The sequence below is a fragment of the Ochotona curzoniae genome, unplaced genomic scaffold, assembly GCF_017591425.1.
Source record: "Ochotona curzoniae isolate NIBS_2020 unplaced genomic scaffold, NIBS_Ocur_1.0 contig_46, whole genome shotgun sequence".
Lineage (NCBI taxonomy): Eukaryota > Metazoa > Chordata > Mammalia > Lagomorpha > Ochotonidae > Ochotona > Ochotona curzoniae.
In genome coordinates, this window is record NW_024466340.1 from 5480812 (window position 1) to 5501269 (window position 20458).

General features: G+C 51.9%; 1 protein-coding gene across 2 annotated transcripts in view; it reads right to left on the minus strand.

The window, feature by feature from the left end:
- Positions 1–5678, minus strand: part of ATP2A2 (ATPase sarcoplasmic/endoplasmic reticulum Ca2+ transporting 2) — a 45627-nt gene extending 39949 nt beyond the window's left edge. For both annotated transcript variants that reach the window (XM_040987023.1, XM_040987022.1), the window contains exons 1-3: positions 5010–5678; positions 4316–4333; positions 4112–4194 (exon numbers count right to left, since the gene is read on the minus strand). In XM_040987023.1, the coding sequence (XP_040842957.1) occupies positions 4112–4194; positions 4316–4333; positions 5010–5127 (219 nt within the window). In that variant the 5' untranslated portion in view covers positions 5128–5678. The remainder of the gene's footprint in view (positions 1–4111; positions 4195–4315; positions 4334–5009) is intronic.
- Between the last annotated feature and the right edge of the window lie 14780 nt (positions 5679–20458).

Here is a 20458-nt window from a genome sequence, read left to right on the forward strand (position 1 = left end):
AAGTTCAAAGTTCCAAATCCTTTTCAAACAAACTCCTTGAGGAGCAGGGGTTTAGCCTAGAGGTTAACATCTTGGCAACCCACATGAGTGCCTGGGTTCAATTCCAAGTTCTGGCTCCTAATTAGCTTCCTACTAATGTGGACCTGAGGATGGGGCAGTGAAGGCAAGTTAACTGGGTCCCTGCCACCAGCCCAGCGCCAGGAACTTGGGAAACCAAGAGTGTTTGGAGTGGGCACTGTGGCACAGCACGCTGAGCTGCCACCTGGGCTGCCTACATCCTTTAGTGAGCACCGGTTCCTCCACCTGCAGCTAGATTCCCACATGTGTCATGGGATACGGCTCAAGAACGCAGGTCTTTCCCTGGGGAAGACCCTCCGTGTCCCCAGGAACTGGCGGGGCTCCCTCGGCACCCTAACACCTGCTCCACTAGTGAACATACACAGACTGAAATATTTTTAAAACAAGGAAATGGAAGTTAAACATCTTGCAAAAATGATATAAAGAAGCACCAGTAAGTGGTGTAGTTATTTTCTGGGATGGTAAACAAAGTCACTTAAAAAAAAACATAAACAGACCATTTAGAATTCATTCTTCCTACGATACAAAGCTCATGCAAAACACTCTTCAATGTTTGAAAGCCGAGAATGTAATCATCTAAGAAAGTACACCACAAGCATACACAAAAAGTTCATCCTCCAGACTGTATTTTAAGAAAGGCTTTAAGGGCCCAGCATGATAGCCTAGAGGCTAAATCCTCGCCTTGTATGCCTGGGATCCCATGTGGGTGCCAGTTCATATTCCAGCTGCTCCACTTCCTGCCCAGCTCCCTGCTTAGGCCATCCTCCCTGCAAGCAGTGGATGGCTCAAAGCCTTGAGACCCTGCATCCACTTGGGAGACCGGGAGGCTCCTGGCTCCAGACTGGATCAGCCCAGCTCGCCTCTGCAGCCACTTGGAGAGTGAACCAGTGGATGGAAGATCTTTATATCTCTTTCTCTAACTGCCTTTTCAATAGAAATAAACCAGTATTTTCTAAAAGGCAGAAAAAAAGGGCTCTACACAAACTAAAGCCCATCTTATCGCATTTTAAAAATTAAAATGGGAAAAAAATTTTAATCACTACTTAATACAATCTCAAATGTTTCCTACACATATGACTTAGAGGAAAACAAAAGTAAATAGGTTCCAAGTATTTTTATAACACTCCAAACAAGCTCACATGGACATGTGTGGCATCAAAAGCACTAACACCATCTAGGAGGAATCCCGAAGCCTGCTAAGGGGCCCCGCTGGAGGAAGAGGGTGCTCGCCAAGACTACAGCGGCACCGGAAGGCTGAGGGGAACCCGGCAGAGTCCGAGCAGCACTCCAGGTCCGATCTAGGTAGCCACAGTGGGAAGGGTAGTGCAAGTTAGCAAAGGCAGCTGCATGAATAAGAGAGCCAAGCCAGAGCAACACAGCTCTCTCTAACCAATGTCACCAATCAGGGGACATTCCTGATCAGCCTATTTGAAAAGCAAAATTATTGCCGACACCATCAATTCGGCTCCCCTGCTTTATTTTTCTCAACAGCATTATCCTGCAAGCTGCGTGTTCCTCAATGCTTTATCCCCAGTGTCTGTTACTGGAACTCAGCCAGTACCTATGGGAAGCGGGGCAGGAGACACAGCAGCTGGGCAGGCATGTTGATTAACTCAGGGCACAGGTCAGGCTAGGGTGAGGGTGCTGACCAAGGAGAGGACGGGAGACAGGGAAAGGACGGCGTGCCTAGAACGCCAAAGCAAGGCATCTAGCATGTCCATATGCTTACTTCTTCCAACCCAAGTGACCTTACAGAAAAAAACTAATGAATATTGCAAATTCATTATACTTTATCCCTATGGGTCTAAAGTGTAAAACATTAATGCAACTCTCCTGTCACAGCAAAATATTAACTACGGTTAACAGTTTACAGCTTGGATTGATATTTGAAGTAAATCACTAAACTTGCGCCATACTGGATGATGTATTCTGTACACAGAACTGCCTAGTTCATTCTCCAAGGGAATGTGTATATTCAACCTTCTTTTTCTATTAAGCAAATAGGAATAAACTATGACAAAAAAAAAAAAAGGACTCTGCTCTTTCTTCTTTGAAAGCTAAAGAATGAGGAATGAAAAGGTCAAGCAGAACGCAGCCAAGTGCCAGCCGCACAGGAAGTCCATCAACAGAACTGGTTTTATATCCACTATTTCTTCATCAAACAAACCAAAGCAAATGAAGCGAATGTATAGTAAAAGTACTTCCCAAAGCTTATTCTTTTGCTATTTTGTCACCCACAACATAAAAATTTAATGTAGTTCATCTCTTGAACAAAACCAAGTAAGGTATCAAAAAGGAACTAAAATTTCCACTCCAAGGCAAGGTCTTGCCTGAAAACAAAAACCAAAGGATTTATCTTAAAACCCACTTGAATATATCAAGAAACTATTAACTCACATCAAAGATTAATTTCACGTTTGTAAAAAGTCCCTGTCAAACTAACCACTGAAAGAGACCCTCGACCCTATTCCACCCAGACATTTCCAACATCGCTTCAAGTTACCACATACCAAATAATTTAATCAGAATTAACCGGAACTTGTTTCATTTCTGGCTTGCACATACATTCCAGTTTCACCTCCGGGTTGTATGCGCTAGCTAAGGTCACTGATGATGACCTTGGGTCCCTGTGTCCAACTGCCAGAGTTAGCCATGTAGCCAGCTTCAATTTAACCCTGACACTATCCTCAAGTACAGCATGCATGGTACTGCTCCCCTGCGCTTTCTTGAAACTACAGTTAATCACACAGCACTACTCATTTATCTTAACTGGTCAAGCAGCAGCCATTCACTGGGGGGATATTTTTTTTTTTTTTGCAGAATTAATCACAGAAAGACACACCTAAGCGATCCTGGAGCAGTTCAGTGATTCAGTGGTTGCTACGGCAATCTTCTTTACTCAATGAAAACCACAAAAAAAGATTCCTAAGGACTGCATTATTAATCACGATCTACTACAGCAGAGGTTCGCCTCGTGGGGCTGCTCCCCCCGGGGAGAACGCACAGCGTTTCTCCTTCTCTCACTTGCATTCAACGCCCACCGCTTGGTTTACTTAGTTCTCAGAATTGTCCCCTTCGAGCACAGCGGCCATAGAAACTGAGGCAGGACCCCCCCCTAAGACTTGCATACCCCCACAAAATGCTTAAAAATGTAACCCTGAAACTGTGCCATTTGCACAATTTGAAAGGAGGACTTGCGCTGCACTTGCCATCATGGATTTCAGAATAAAATACTGTAATTTAAGATCAAAAGGCACCTCATGCTGTTAGGCTTAAGAACATCTGTGTCTCATTCAGTCATTTTTTAGGAAAATGGCCCAGAGTTCTACTGACTACAAAAAAATGCAATAAAAAACACTAGGCAGAAAAATGTTAGTAACCGAGGCATATTACTGTCACTCGCCTCACCTTGTTTCTGCTGTTGTTCTTAGCAACCACACTAGACGAATGAGCACACACAGGAACAGGGAAAAAACACCCAGACCACTGCTGCTTCTCTTCAAGATTTAGCACAAGCCACCCTGCCTCTTGCCTTTACCAGCCTAGGCTCACTCAAGACAGGGGTCCACTTAGACAAGGACCCCACTCTGGAGGGTCAGTGACCAAATTTGGTCAACAGTGGTGCCACCACTGCCGTCATCATTCTTGTCACCGTTGGGCACAACTGTCACCTTGCCATTAGCAGCCAGGGAGAACAACTGGAATATTCCTTTTGTAAGTTCTATTTACAGAGGACAACAGACCTTACAACAGGAGCACCAAGAGAAGAACGTGAAATGGAGAAGGCTTCCCAAGGAAGGACTTTTGGACGCCTCGACCGCCCTGGGAATGCCAGCCGGCGATCTTCCCGACACGAATCAACTCGAGCAATCTGTTCACAAGTGGCAATACCCGCTTGCTTCATCAGTTTTTTGGAAACCAAACACAGGGACTCAACTTGAAATCTCTGCAAATCATCTGCTTTTTGGTTCATCTATGGGGTATTTCCAGCTTTTTGGGGGTGGGGGGAGAAAAGAAATTTTTCTATACTTACGAAAGATATACAGGCAGCCAACAGTAAAATTCTAACTAGCAGATCTTCGAACTGTTCAATCACAAGTTCCAGCAAGGTTTTTCCTGTTAGAAATACAAACGTATTTGTCGTCAAGTGTCATCTGAGCAGGGGCTGGCACGCACGCATGCATGCACACACACACACACACGCACACCAACGACAGGATCCATTCAAATGGCTTACCTTCTTCAGCCGGTAACTCTGGATATCGCAAAAATTCACCAGGCAACGTTAACAAGGAAATTAGGGGAGAGAAAAAAAAAAAGGAACATTTTAGTGCCATCTTTCTAAAACAACCTGCTGACTGTAAGCATTGGCGTCTCGGAAAGGCAAACCTAGCTACAGAACCTCCTTTATTTATTTATTTTAAATTTTTCTTGCGTGTGGGAAGAAAGCCAGGCCGCCTGGGATCTGACCCTAGGCACCAGCTCCTTCAGGGCAGCCGGGAGGAGGAGCCGGCGTGGCCTCGGCGATGTCATCAGCCCCGCCAGATGTGCCACTCCGGGGTGGCTCCCTGCACCGCCTCCGACACCGCTGGGGACAACGAGGCGTCTCGCGGGGCTCGCCGCAGCGCCGGGAAGGTCACGGGCTCGAGGCGCGTGGGGAGGTCGCGGACCCCCGCACCCACACCCCAACCCCCTCTCCAGCCGGCGGTCCCCGCCAGCAACCCCCCGTCCCCCGCTGCCCTCTCTGCCTCCCTCGCGGAGGGACCCACCGCGGCCAGCCCGGGGCCCCTTGCCGCTGCAGCCGTCGGCGGGCGCCGAGCCGAGACCCACGAGGTGGAGCCCGGGTCAGCCATCTTCCCTGGCTCCCCGGGCCCGCGGCGCGCCGCGCCGGAGGTGGTGGGGGTCCCCCCTGCAGCCCCCGGCCACCTTACCGTTGGAGCCCCATCTCTCCTTGAGCTTCTTGACCTGCTCCAGGCTCAGCCCCGTGCTCTCGTTCACTCCGAAGTGGCCCAGCACCTCCTCCACCGTCTTTGTGTGCGCGTTCTCCATGGCTACGGGGGCCCGGCCGGCTTCGCCTCCCGTCCCCGCGGCCTCCTCCGCGCCTCCGCCTCGCACTCGGGCCGCGGGCTCGTGCCACCCCGGGCGCCCAGGCGCGGACTGGCCTCTCGCCTTCCTCCTGCTGCTGCTGCTGCTGCCCCGGCCGCTTCCGCCTCGCCGGGCGCTGAATCACCCCGCACCCCCTCCCCCAGACAACCGCCCCTCCGGCCGCCCCGGCCCTCGCCGGCGCCCGCCCCAGGCTCCGCAGGGCGGGGGCTCCCGACCCTCCCTTCCCTCGTCAGAAGGGAGGGCCTCCTCGGCCCTCAACCGCCCGCAGGGAGCGCAGGCCGCGGCCCCCGAGCCCCGTCCCCGCTGTCCTGAGGCGGCTCGCGGCCCCGACCGGGCCCGAGGAACGGGACGAGGAGACGCCCGGCAGACCACCGAGGGCGGAAGGGAGCCCCGGAGGCGAGAGCCGGCGGGGTGGGGAGCGCTCCCTCAGCTCCGCAGCCCCGGCAGCGGCGGAGGAAACTGCGGCGGAGCGTGAGGAGGTGGTGGCGTCGGGGACGGCGCGGCGGCGGCTGCTCTAATAGCATTTATCGGCCGCTGCCTCCCCTCTCGCCGCGGCCGCGGCATGTGGACGCCGCTCATTGGCCGAGAGCGCCCAGCGCGGCGCGGGCGGCGCGGCCCCGCCCCCTCCCCGCGGCGCCCTCCCTCGCGCGCGCCCCGCGCCCACGCCGCCGCGCAGGCCCCGCCCCCTCGCGCGCGCCGCCCCCAGGGACCCGGATCGAGGCCGCGCACGCCGTGCCGCGCCCCGGCCACGCGCGCTGCGGCCCGCTTCGGCCCGCGTCCTCCCCGCTCGTGGTCGGGGGCTCACGGTGGGCTCCTGGCGCTCGTGGCCCCCGAGGTTCCCCACCCTCCCCCGCCCGGCTGCTGCCTTCCGGCACTGCGTGACGCCCACCCCCTCCCCGGGCCCCCTGTGTCCTTGGCGCGTGTCCTCGATGGTCCGTGACCGCCTCAGTCTCCTTCGGAGCGCCCCTCAGGAGCCGAGGGCGGGAATTCCGCAGTCCCCTTGCCCACGCAGCCGCAGGCCCTCGTGTGTCAGCTCGGGAGCTCCGCACCGCACACCCACGCACGCCGACCCGGCCCTCCTCCGCGGCGGGTTCGCAGCCCTGGGCTGAGGGAATCCCTCTCGGACAGGAAGGGGAGGTTTGATTTTGCAGACTCCTACTCCTCCTCGCCCTGCTCCCACCTGGAGGACAAAAAAGGCGGGGAGACTTTGCACCCCATTCTTCAGGCGCAGCGCGCGTGAGGTGTGCACGGAGCTCAGGCCACGGGCCGAGTGAAGGCAATGTCGCCAACCGCGATGTGTCGCACGACTTAGCAGGGGAAGGGAGTTTGCGTGGAGACCACGCACGCACTCGCTTCCGAAGGAGTTGCCTTCTTCAAGGGGTGGGTTATAGAGGGGAGCTTTTGGTCCACTTGTATGTTGGCCACGGGAACCCACGCAGAGAAAAAAAAGCCTTAGCCTTCCCGATAGGCTCAGCCTCAGGACCAAGGATGCAAATCACGGTTGGGAAAAAAAAAAAAAAAAAAAAAAACCTCCTCAGGCATGTCACCTCATTTAATTATTTCCAAAGAGTGGAAGCTGGCTGGGGTGCAGGTTGCATTGCTACCTGGCCAAAGACCAGCAGAACCCTACAGGAAACAAACACACTGCAGTGTGGGCCATTCTCAAGAAAAGATGGAGACTGGTTAGCCTTGTCAGTGGCTGTCCGCGGCTGTGGTAGTGGGGGGCCCTTCTGCCTCAGCCCCTCTCTTTCTGGGGAAGCAAGCACTGGCGCTTCTTTTCCACCCCCAGTGGGCCGGGGCTTGGGGTTGGAACACCTCTGCTGCCATCTTGAGGGTCTGGAGGGGTTCCTGACCCCACCCTTGTCTGGAATGTTCTTCCCTCAGGCATCACATTCAGATTGCAGCTCCCAGGGCCCCTCCTCAGTGTTGTCACATCTCTGGTGCCTCCACTCACCTCCCAGCTCGTCCTCTCTTACCATTCCTTCGCTGCCCTCAATCTCTGAGACTCGGGTATTGCCCAGCAGTGTCCTGTGAGCTTGCTGCTGGTGACTCGGGCAGCGCTGGTGCTCAGGATTCAGGTGGCAAAAGCTTGGCTTTCTGGGCACAGGGTAACTGGCCCCTTGAGCCCAGATGTGGCTGTCTGGTCCAAGTCCCAGCTTCTCCACTGCTGATCTTCCCAGGGAGGCCCCTGCCAGCTCAGGCATTTGGGAAATGAACCAATGTGCCACTCTAAAATAAACATTCAAAAAACAGCAATCCCGGGTGCATCGTTTCCAGGAACAGCTGGTATATGAGCGAGTGATAGAGTGCCACCGTCCCCAGCCCGTCCCCAGCCCACCAGGAGCTGACCTGAAAGGCCCATTGAAGGGCCTCAGCACCCTCATTTCCTATTTCTGAGGGCGATGGAAGGACCTCCGGGCGACGAGCTCCCTCAGGAGAATGGCTGCCAGTCAGGCTTGAAACAGACGGAAACAAAGCTGGACAGCATGATGAGCTGAGACATGCCTGCTGTAGGTGCCCGCTGGTGCCTCTGTGTGCCCACTCTGTTCTCTGCAGGCCTCCTATTGACTGGAGGCGGGAAATTCTCCCCCACACTGCCACAGTGTAGGCCTCAGCCCATTGTTGGCTCCTGTGCCCCTGGCTCCTCAGTGCCCTTGGTGCTTCTGCAGCTTGCTTACAGGTCCCAACATAAACACAGTATTCCAAAGGTAGAATTTTTTTCCCAGGATAGAGATAAGATTGGGCTCAATTTATCTTATGCATTGAGTTACACTTCTTGCTAGTGAGATCTTTTAGATTTTATTTTTATTGCAAAGTCAGATATACAGAGAGGAGGAGAAACAGAGAGGAAGATCTTCTGTCTAATGATTCACTCCCCAAGTGACTGCAACAGCTGGTGCTGCGCCAATCTGAAGCCAGGAGCCAGGAACCTCCTCCGGGACTCCCATGCAGGTACAGGGTCCCAAGGCTTTGGGCTATCCTCGACTGCTTTCCCAGGCCACAAGCAGGGAGCTGGATGGGAAGTGGGGCTGCCGGGACTAGAACCGGCACCCATATTGGATCCTGGTGCATGCAAGGCAAGGACTTTTGCCACTAGGCGACTGCTCTGGGCCCTGGTGAGATTTTTTTTTTTTTTAATAAAAGAGATTTATTTTTACTTGAAAGGCAGATTTACAGAGAGAGAGGGAAGGAGAGAGATTCCATCAGTTAGTTCACTCCCCAAATGTTTGTAACAGCCAGAGCTGAGCCAATTTGAAGGCAGGAGCCAGGAGCTTCTTCTGGGTCTTCCATGTGAGTGCAGGGTCTCGAGGACTTGAGCCATCCCCTCTGCTAGATTGGAAGTGAAGCTTCTGGGACACAAACCATTACCCACATGGATGCTGATGCTGCAGATGCAATATTAGCCTACCATAACACCTCACAGGACACCAGATTTTTTTTTTCTTTTAAAGAATAAATTGTAGAAACTCCATTTTGCATAAAAACTAGTTTTTTGTTTGTTTAAAATTTACTTATTGAGCCTGGCTTGATGGCTCAGTGACTAAAATCCTCACCTTGCACACACTGGAATCCTATGTGGGCACCAGTTCATGCCCTGGCTGCTCTACTTCCCATCCAGCTCCCTGCCTGTGACCTGGGAAAACAGTAGAGGATAGCCCAAAGCCTTGGGACCCTGCAACTTTGTGGGAGACCCAGAAGAAGCTCCTGGTTCCTGGCTTCTGATCAGCTCAGCTCTGGCTTGTCGTGGCCACTTGAGGAGTGAACCAATGGATGAAATATTTTTGTATCTCTCCTCTCTGTAAATTTGCCTTACAATAAAAAAATCATCTTAAAGATTTACTCACTTTCCTAGACCACAAGCAGGGTGCTGGGTGGGAAGTAGAGCAGCTGGCACATGAACTGGTGCCCATATGGGATCCCGGTGCTGGAAGGGGGAGAGGATTAGTCAATTGAACCATTTTGCCCGGCTCTACAGGCATTTTCAGTTGGGGACGAAGAGAGGAACAGATTCAGAAAGACAGACGATGCAATCAAGCGACTCCAAAGGCATCAGTGAAAGAGGTCAGCCAGGGTAAGCGAAAGCTGGCTGGGAAAGCTCATCAGGCAGAATAGGCCAGCAGAAAAGAGCGATTTGCAAAACAGGCCCAGCCAACTCCCAAGGCCTGGGCTGTGGGGACTGCGGAAGGCAGCCTGCTCCATATTTGGATAGCTCTGGTCACAGAGGCAGTCTCATTCTGGGCTGCATCCACCTTCTGTTAGCTAACCTCCTCACACCGGGTCCTGTTCAGCACCCTGGGGCCACCTCAGCTGCTGTAATCCCTCCGCTGCGTGCCCCTCCCCCAGCATTTCAAGATCTCACCTCTGAGTGGGGAACAACAGCTTGGTGCTTAGGCTGTTGCTTCCCAGGGCATCAATCTGTAATCTCAGTGTCTTGGTCACCCAGTTGTAGAGAAACACAGTGTCTGGACTTGGCCTGGCTGGGCACTCATCGCTGCAGTCTGCCTTTGCTGGAGTTCAGTCCCTCGGCCCCCTCGGTGCAGTGCATCAGTGTCAATGAGCAGAGTCCTCTCCACACACACTGCAGTCGTGTGACATCTTCTTGTGTCCTTTCAACCGGGATGCTGGACCGTCAGTGAATGTTCTCAGGCTCATCTTGGTCCGTCTTGAGACACTGCCCTGGGTCCTTGGAGTCCTCATCGCTGAGTGACGTTCCAGTTACATGTTCCAGCTGTGCGCTGCACTCAGATTTGATAAGGGTGACTTTATGTCTGCATCCCCTGGAATTTCTAGACATTCGTTCCAGATTAAAAATAACCAAATCCACTGAACTTAATAGTTTGACTGGTATAAATTAACTTGACGTCAAAGTTCCAAAGCCAACGAGGTCATCATCTGTCTCCGTATTACCTCTAATGTGTATACAGTCTTGGGACAGATGGTTCTCAGTGTGACCAACAAGGTCATGTTTATTATTTTAAAACTGCAATTTATTTTATTTGCGTGAGAGATCGTCTATCTGATATTCTCAATAGACAGGGACCAAGCTGAAACCAGAAGCTAAGAATTCCATTCATGTCTCCCACATGGGTGACAGTACCTGGGTGCTGATCTGTCACCTGCTGCCTCCCAGGGTGTACATTAGAAGGAAGCCGGAATCAGAAGGAGCTGGGGCTCAAGCCACACACTCCATTGTGGAATGCAGGGTCTTAGCTGCTACCCAAGGGCCATGAATATATGCAAAATAGTGATTTCTGTGCTAGCATCTGAACTGGCTCAGGGAACTGAGAGGCCGGGGGTGCCAGGGCTGTCTCACCAAGTCCCACCCACCTTTTCTTCCCTACCCTAGGACATGTGTTTGCTGAGGAGCCACAGGCAAAGCTGCACAGTTGACTTTCCTGCATGGAAAGTCACCTCAGGTGACCATGCAGACTCTAGTCGGCTGCTCCATTACAAGCTCCACAATTTTCGACCTAAGAATTCAGCACGAGGGCTCAGCTCCACAGCCAGTCCTCTGCTGTTCTCCAGCTCCATAGAACGTGTTCATCGTGACCCGGCTTGTACCACTGAGCGGCACCGTGGGTGCCTGAGGTCCGCCAACCCCAAGTGTAACTTGTGAGAATTTGCCAAACTTGACCAAATGTCTCTTACAGAATTTGCCTCTTTCTCCTCCTGTATTTTTTTAAGCGTTTGTTTTGATGGCTGGGTGTCAAGAACTCAACTCACTTTGTTTATGTTTGGTAGAAAGGGACTCCTTGGGAACAGGTGCTGAATTTGGAATCCCCTAGGTCTAGGGGCTCTGGCAGAGAAACTGCACATCCCTGTCTGTCTCTTGGCTCTGCTGCTTTCCGCTGCTGTTGGTAGCTGGGCAGCTGCACCCCAGGCAGTGGTAGGCGTGCCCCCTTGGGTCCCTGGTCAATGGTTCCACCGGCTCAGTGATTTCAGTGGAGAGAACCATCTAAGAATTTTCCCTGGGTCTTGTGCCTTCGTCTGGACACACAGCCTGCGGTCAGGGCCCATCTGCATTGTGTGACCCGGAGTGGGGAAGCAGCAGTTCCTTAGGGGAGTGGTTTGCACACCTTGGTCAGCCTCAGCACTGCCTGCAGGGCCCTAGCCCTGGCATTGGCATCCAGTGAGTCGGGAGTGGGCCCAAGCATCACATCATACAGCCATAGATCTAAGTGAGTGGGAGGAAGTAGAAGTAACCAGAATGGAACTCCAGAAACTTTGCTGGGGGATGTCCTCGGCCCTTGTAGCTTCTGTCTTGTCTGTCTCTATCCATGTAGAATACCGCTCGTCCTCTGAGCTCCTTCCCCACCAAGCTAGGGGCTGTTCACCTGTACCTCTGCCCACACAGTTCCTCCTACCGGGATCTGCCCAGTGAGCCCCTACCACCCTACACAATCAGAGGCCAGGGGAAGATGTGTGACCAAGCAGTACCCAAGGCACCTGTGTCCCATAATGGGGTCCCTGGCTTTGGTTCCTGGTTCAGGCTCCTGACTTCAGTGTCAGCAGACAACAGTGATTGCTACTGCCCACATGGGAAACCTGGGTTGAATTTCTGGCTCCTGGCCTGACCCAGGCTGCTGTGAATGTGTGGAAAGTGAGGCCTTCTCACTCCCCTTCATTTTGGATGTGCCCACTAAGGGTGGACATCCCCATCTCTCGCATGCTCGTGCCTCGGGAATTAGCGGCTTGCACAGCACTTGAGGCACTACCCAATCCTAGTGTGGTAACCCGGGTTTTACTTCTTTCTTCTCTGGCTAAGCCTTTTCAACCTTCTGATTGTGTGCTTCCTCCACTTGTACGTATCTTCAAATGTAGGCTGTCCCAGGACTCAGGACTCAGCATTCTTGCCTATTGGCAGTATTTTCTTCGGCTCACTGCTAGCCTCACCTGAATACCAGCAACATACACACACGTGCAGGGGTGGACTCACACAACCAGCTGTGGACCTGACATTGCCACTTGGCCGGGTCATGGACTCCAAAGTAATAGTGATAGGAGTGGGGGTAGCAGAGCGGCCACATCCCTGTGAGAAGTGCTTTGTGAATAACACGGAGCCAGCTGCAAAGCCGGAGCTGAGCACGGCTGCAGTAGGAGCGCCAGACACCTAAGTCAGTTACACTCGTTCTTTCTTTCCTAGTGCTGGTCACATCCAAGCACGTGTTGTCTTTCTGCCATATTACAACCTCAAAGAAGGGACCATTGTGCTTAGAAGGTGAGCCATAAGAGTTTCTAAGTGAATGCTTTGATTTGTGGAAACTCCAGACACTCATGTGCAGCCTTACGTGCTTGGTGGCCCCGAAATCTACTGTAAGGCCTGGCTGTGTTCAGTGAATGTCTCCCAACTTAATTAACGGAGCCCTTTACTTCCTTTGCAAGTACTGCTCTGAAAAAAAAAAAAAAAGTTTCCATGTTTAAAAAAGGAAGAAGGAGGAGGAGGAGAAAGAAAGAACCCATATCCTGTAGCAGTGCCAAAGTACTGTGGAATGGTTTTCAAAACCATAGCTCCCTGATGGGATAATGTAGTTTAAATATAGCAGCTATTTTTTCCCCTCCAGTTGGTTTGTTCTTTGATTTTTGTGGAAAGATTTCAAAAGTTCTTCTCCATGGTTCTCCTTACACACACACACACACACACACACACACACACACACACACACACACACACACACACACGATGCTTAGATCTTAAACTCTTGAAGTGCTCACCATGCAAAGACAACAGGGCCTCCAGAGCCTGCTGGGAAAGAGGAAGAGTGACTAGAAAGATGTAGCACTAATCATTCCTGAGGAGCCCGTCCTTGCTTCCCTGCTGGGGGCCGGGGTGTTGCTCCAGCAGGCCCGTGGTGGCAGCCACCAGCAGGTAGGATTTCAGTCTGGTGGGAATCCAGGGACAGTGTGCATACATGCAGCAGATAGGGTTGCATGGACAACAAATTCCTAGAACAGGAGCTTTGTTCCTGAGCTGACCAGCTTGCTCCCCTGATGTCCCACAATAGAAGTAAGGAGGGGGTGGTGGGGCAGGCGTGTTGGGCTCTGCTGTTGTGATCCTGATGTCGTTACCTGATAGCTGACAAGGGATCCCGGCTGCTGGGGTGGGGGATGGAGGGAGACTGGCTGCCCTCCCAAGTCACCTTGTGATTCTCTCCTGACCTGGGAGAGGGGGAGGCGACAGGATGGGGAGATGCTGGGCCTCTGGAGAGCTGTGTGTCTGACATGCCTGATGGGCTCCCTTTGGGAGGATGCATCCTGCACCCCATCTGGCTTCCACAGTGTGCTCCGGCTGAAGCTCCCAGCACTCCCCGCCTGTGTTGTCCCTCTCGGCCTCCATCCTTCATCTTCCTTTGAGAGTAGCAGATCCCAGCTTCTCTGCATGGCAGCCCTTGCCGGGTCTCTGATGTCCCTGGGCTCCTTCCCCCCTTTGGCTCCTGTTGGCTGAGCCTTTCCTCTGCAGACCTCAGCTCCCCCTGGAAAAGTCTGTTTCTTCCAACATCCCATCTTCCTGCAGCACCCACATGAGGTCCTGAACTGGAGTCAATACTTCCCACTCCCCACCATGGTTGAGTCCTGCCTCACATGTCCTGGCCTGAGTCTACAGGTGCACAACCACTGCGTCTTCCTCTTAGCTGCTCTCCATCCTAAATGGTCACCAACCATGGCCTGTTTTAGAATCTTCCCGTGGTTAGGGGTTCTATGTGCCTGAGGTGCAGGGGGCTGGCAGGTGGAGAATGAGACAGCCAAGGTCTGGCTGGAGCTTTTCTGCAAACACAAGACGTTGCTCTGCCGTGACTCATCAGAAGAGAGCAGAGTCCTCCCTCTTCCTGGAATGCAACAACCCCACGGCCAACTCCTGCCCCCAAAATAAAACAACCCATACAAGAGAGCTTTGCCCTCGAAAATCAGATTTCCCACCCAAAGCTGGGACCTGGCTGCCGGGGAAGGGGAGGCTTTGAGGCCTAGGAGCAGAAGAACAACCTTTAAGAGGACTGGTTCTTTGTCCCAGGGAGGAAGACAGGCTATATCACAGCAGAGCACACATAAGCCAGGAGTGCAGGTGGCATCAGTATGGGTCCTTTCTACAACAGTTTCTCCCAGTCTTCCTTTTCCGTAACCTGTGTGCCTGGTGGCTTTCGAGTAGAAAACCTGGGCCAGGCAGGCACCCTTTGGAGCATCCCAGCCAGACCTCACTTCATGGATGTGAACGAGGGTCTAACAGGAAAAGAAGCTGATGCAGACACAAAGGGAGGGAGGGAGACAAGACGGTGACTAGCTGGACACGTCCTTGCCACACATGCCCTCGTGCTGGGCGATTCTCTTGCCTAGTCTCACTCCAGCCTCAGGACAAGCCAGCCTGGGAAGGGCCCATGTTTTTCCATAGACTGCAAGCTGATTCTCAGAGAGATTAAGTCATTTGTGGTAGCCACAGAATTAGGAATCACTTTTTGATAAACATTGTTGGGAACAGAAGATTGTTTATAGAGAAAAGACTTGGCTTGGGTCCATTCTTTATACCATGAAATGCAATGCATTTCATACAGTAAAAAGTGAAGCTTTAGGAGGAAAAAATCGGGGGCGGGGGAAGCAATTTAAAGGAGCAAAGAAAAGTAGACAGGTGTGGGAGATCGAGTGGCGAATATTTCAGAGCCAGGCAGGTTATACATTCATGTAAGATGGAAGGAATATACACAGGCTGGGAGAAGAGAGACGGGTCCCGTGCTCATCATGCCACGCGTCTGACGCTGTGACTGCACAGACGCACTTGGGCTGGCTACCCAGCACAAGGATGCAGTTGGACAGGAAGACTAATTTCTAAAATTCTACAGCACAGTAGACAGCTGTGATGGGAGACTTGAAAAGGACCAACAGAGAGGGATGTTTGAACGTGCCCAACACCAAAAAATGACAAATGTCTGAAGGGATGGGAATGCCAGTTACCCTGCTCTGACCCTTACACATGGTGTACCCTCTGACAGACTTGCGCGATTGCTGCGTGTCAGCCCCGTTTTAAAGAGAGCGCTCCGAGGAGGACACGCACATGGAGGGTTCAATGGCGATGAGTCATCGGCTTAGTTCTCTGGTCTCGGCTCCCTTCTCCCCTCGGTGACCCGAGGACAGAGGTTAGTTCTAGGTCCGGCTGGAAGGCAGCCCACTCCTCTAGGGTGAGGGAGGGACATCTGTTCAATTCCCAGCGCCATGTGGAGCCGGGAGAAGGAGGCCAGGCCAAGGGACAGCCACTGGACGCCACTCAGGGAGGCTCCCGCCAGCAGAATGCGGAGACCTGAGCTGGACTTCGGCCAGGACCATGGGATTAACTTCCCAAGCGCTGGCCAAAAAGGGCCAGGGATTTTTATTTTTATTCGTTTTCCATTACAACTGCACGGCAACGCAAACAAGCCCCAAACAATGTGAGCCACCAGGAGTCCTTTCCCTTTGTGGCCACCGCCTCATCTCCAGGCATCTCGCTGACTGTCTCATGGAGGTTTCCAAAGGGAATTTGATCACTCACTTCCCCACCTGCCATGATGGAACAGGGGCAGGACCTGACTTCCCTGGGCTCCTTCAAGAGCCAAGAGCTTCTTCCAGGTCTCCCATGTGGCTACAGGGTCCCAAGGCCTTGGGCTATCCTCTGCTGCTTTCCCAGACTCCCAACTCTAGCTTCTCCACAATGCAGGCCCTTGGAGGCAGCAGTGATGGCTCAAGTACTTGGGTTCCTGCCATCCCAATGGGAATTTGGGATCTGTCCACCCAACTGAAAAACCTGGATTGCAGTTCCAGCTCCCTACGTTGGCCGCGACAAGTCCAGGCTGCTGCAGGTATCCGGAGCATGACCAGCCTGCAGGAACTCTGTCGGTCTCTCTGTCTCTCAAATTAAAGCAAACAAAAGCCAACCGTAAGCCATTCATTAACATTACTGGGGATAGGAAGGCTCCATATTCAGAAATAGCAGGGAGAAAAAAGAACAATGAAATAATAAACACCCACATACCCGCTAATTAAGGAATAAAGCACTATTGGTGCAACCAGTGTTGCTGGTGTCTCCTTGGAGTATTTTTTGGTTCTCTCCCAGCGGCTGCTCTATCCTGAAGGTGGGCTTGCCAGCCTCAGGCATACACACGTACCCTCACACACAGACTTTCGTATCTAAACAATTACACACACTGTCATTTTCTCACATTTCTCTAACTTTATGTAAGCCTCACTGATGCTGCCTATGATTTTTTTTTTTTCATTTTATTTGAAAGGTAGAGACTCAGATGGACACAGAGAGAGCTCTCCTGGTGCTGGCTGACTCCTAAAATGCATGCAGTAGTCGGGGCTGAGCCAGGCTGAAACCAGAAGTCCAGACATTAACTTGTGCCTCTTGGGCAGATGGCAGAGACTCGAGTGGCTGAGCCATCACCCGCTGCCTCCCAGGCTCTGCATTGGCAGGACGCTGGAGCAGAGGCAGAGGAGACAGGGAGGGTCACCAGCAGCGTCTGTCCCTCTAGCTGGCTTTCTAAGCCTGCCACTACGTGTATGCTTCAGCTTCATTCACACACATACACGTAGCTCTGGTGACTTCCCTTTCGTTGCTTTATAACAAGGTAAGTAACACAGAAAAGGCTGAAAATGTTCACTGATCCTTTCCCTTTGCTGGGTATGTTGTAAGCAGTTGGCAATGCTAGGCTTCCCAGGAAAAGAACAGAATCAAGCCAGAGGTTTCCTTTTATGTTTCTTCCCCTACTTCCCAAGCGGATGGGACTTCTTGGAGGTGCGGATGCAGAGACCCAGCCCATCTGTCTGTGCTGTGCAGGGCTGGTCCTGGCCAGGCCATCAACCCCCACCCTCCTCTTTCAGACCCCGCAGTCTGCCCTGGTGTGGACCCGTAGAGGTCGGCGAGGGCCTGAGCCTTACACTGAGGAAGCAGTTCAAGTTGTTTAGAACCTGTCACCCACATTGGAGATATAGATTGAATTCAGGGCTCCTGGCTTCAGCCTGGCCCAGCCCTGGGTGCTGTGTGCATTTGGGGAGTGAGCTACCAGATAAAAGATCTCTTTCTCTCTCTTTCAAATAAAATAAAAACAAAGTTGAATGCTAGTTATTACTACTGTTATTCTAAGTGGCCAGGTAACATCTATAACTGATTTGCAAAAAAGGAGCAGGATCAGCATTGGAAATTATGGGGGTCAATCAAGATGTGAAGCTAGGCCTGGTGAGGTCTGGCAGCGGGCGTGCCATGCCCTGCTGGTGGTGACACCTACACAGCACACGGGCCTCCGTTCCAAGACTCACCACTGAGCAAAACATGATTCACCTCCTTCTCTGTTTACTGTGGTCAAAAAGTACGCCATCTTGGGAGCGGCGTTGTGGCATACTAGATAAAACCACTGCCTGCAGCTGCCGATTTATGCCCCGCTACTCTGGTTCTGACCCAGTTCCCTGCCCATGTGCCTGGGAAAGCAGCAGTAGATGGTCCAAGTGCCTGGCATCCCTGCCACCCACATGGGTGTGTATGTGTGTGTGTGTGTCTCACCCTCTGTAACTCTCTCAAAAATAAATCTTTAAAAAATATATACTATCTTAACCATTTTTGGGGTGTGTAGCACAGTGGTGTGAACTATACAAGCACAAGGTTGTACAAATAATCTGTAAGACTTTTTTATCTTGCAAAAAAGAAACTCTTACAATTACACTCGTTGAACAAGTCTCCTTGCCTCCTCCCTACCCACTCTCTGGCAGCGACTCCATTTTGTTTCTAAAATGTTGGCTCCTTTAACACTTCGCACAAGAGCAATCAGGCAGTATTTGCCTCCTTGTGTCCAGTTTCTTTCTCTCTCTCTTTTTTTTAAGATTTATTTTTATTGAAAAGTTAGATATATATATAGAGAGAGGAGGAGAGACAGAGGAAGATCTTTCATCAGATGATTCACTCAAGTGGCCTCAATCACCAGAGCTGAGCTGACCCGAAACCAGGAGCCAGGAGTTCTTCTGGGTCTCCCATGTGGGTACAGGGTCCCAAGGCTTTGGGCTGTCCTCAACTGCTTTCCCAGGCCGCAAGCAAGAAGCTGGATGGGAAGTGGGGCTGCCGGGATTAGAACCGGTGCCCATTTGGGATCCCAGGGCATTCAAAGCGAGGACTTTAGCTGCTAGGCTGCCAAGCCGGGCCTTTTTTTTTTTTTTTAAGACATATTTATTTTTATTGGGTAGGCAGATTTACAGAGAGGAGAGACACAAAGAAAGATCTTTCATCTGCTGGTTCACTCTCTAAGTGGCTGCAATGGCTGGAGCTGTGCCGATCTGAAACCAGGAGCCCAGATCCTCCTCCAGGTCTCTTACAGGATCCCAAGGCTTTGGGCCATCTTTGACTGCTTTCCCACGCCACAAGCAGGGAGCTGGACGGGAAATGGGGGAGCTGGGACATGAATCAGGACCAGTATGGGATCCTGGCAAATGCAAGGCAAGGACTTTCGCCACTAGCGCACTTCCATCCCCCTCTTTATTTATTTATTTGATTATTTTTAAAATAAAGAGCCCAGAGTCCTGTGCCTGCGGCCCTCAGGTAAAGAAGCGTGATGTTTGGTCAGATCTCCCCTGCAATAACACAGGCTGAGAGGCCAGGGTCAACTTCTGCATAGGCTGCCTGTGGGCAGGTACACAGGCTCACTGTGCACTGAGCTGCCCAGCAGGCCAGTGCAGAGCCTGCAGTTCCCTACCTGTGCCTTACAATTCTGTGTCAGCTGGAGATCTGCCCTGCTGGGGTTCTGAGGTACACTTCAGGCTGGGGTGTTGGGACAGGCTGGCAGGGATGTAACCAGACACTACAGCCTTCAAACACTGTTCTTGTACTCTGGAACCTTCTAGATGCACTGATCAGTGAGCTGAAGAGAAAGGAAATGAATCCCAAACATGCAAACATCTTCCCAGCCCAAGAATTCTTGGGGTGAGCACTTCCTGGCGCTGTGTCTGTTGGAGCCTGTGTCCATCAATTGGCCGCATCTTGAATTCTCTTTGGAAGAACGAGGTGTAATCCTGAAGTGGAGGGGAGGGTGTGATAAACCCAGGCCACCTCTGGGGACTAAGTTTTTGCGGAAGACATCACGTTGGAAAAATCTGGGAACAGGGCAAGACGAGGGGAGCGGATGCTGCAGGAAGGCAGCAAATCCACTGGGCCTCCTGGCCACAATGTTCCCCATCTGGGTTTACCCTACATCTGTCCAACCAGCCTAGCGTACTTCTGAGAGTAACTTTGATTTCAGAAATCCCCAAAGGTAAGCAGAGAAAAATACCACCGGGAGGCCAGGTCCCACTTCCTGGCTTCGTCAGCGGGAAATGGTTCTTCGGTTCTCTCAGTCCAGGCCCCTGGCTTCTCCAGGTTCCCTCTGCCCCAGCTTCGTGATTCTTGCTGCATCTAGCCACCACCTTGCTATGACGCTGTAGGAGTTTTCTTCCCATCAGTAGTTATTTTATAAGTTACATAAACAAATATATTTTAAGAGGAAACCATTATTTGTCTATGATAAAAAGAAAATCAAGACCATCTGCCATATATAGAATGCTATTGTAAAAACAAATGCAGCAAAAATAAATAAATGCATAAATACAGCGACAATGTTATTAAATACTGTCAGATACTGTTGACTACCAGCGTCTGCTCGATCTGTTAAAAAAAAAAAAAGTTGAGCTTGTTCTTGCTCGCTCTTTTTCTCTCTGCCTTTCACATAAATAAACCTTAAAAAAAAAAAAAAGAAGAAGATGGAATTCCAGGCTCCCAGCCCTGGCCCTTGTGGGCAGGCGGGGATCGAAGCAGTGCATGGGAGTTCTCTTGCTCTGACTCGCCAATGAGTGAACAAATGAATAGAAGGCTATCAGCAAGCGCTGCAGAAGATAAAAATTGTGACAGCTGCAAATGGGAACTTTCTCCCCAAGTTAACAGGGAAGGATTGGGAGAGTTTAAACAGTAGTCTGAGCTAGGCCAAAGACAGGAGCCAGGAACTCAATTCAGGTCTCCGAGGTACATGGCAGCAAACCTGAGCTACTGCCCGTGTCCCCCAAGGGTGCACACTGGCAGAAGGACAGGCCGGGCATGGTGGGCACTGGAGACAGGCACTCAGAGAAGGTGGGCAGCAGTCCCACGTAGCATCCTCACAGCGGGTCCCCCATGCTCCCTTCTGACTGGCACCTGCATACCAGCATGAAGTGTCCGCTTGCTTAGGCTCCTGTCTCCTGTTATCCAGTCCAACAGTCTCAGTGAGGCCGCCGTGTAGGTATCTGGAGACGATTAGCGCTCACA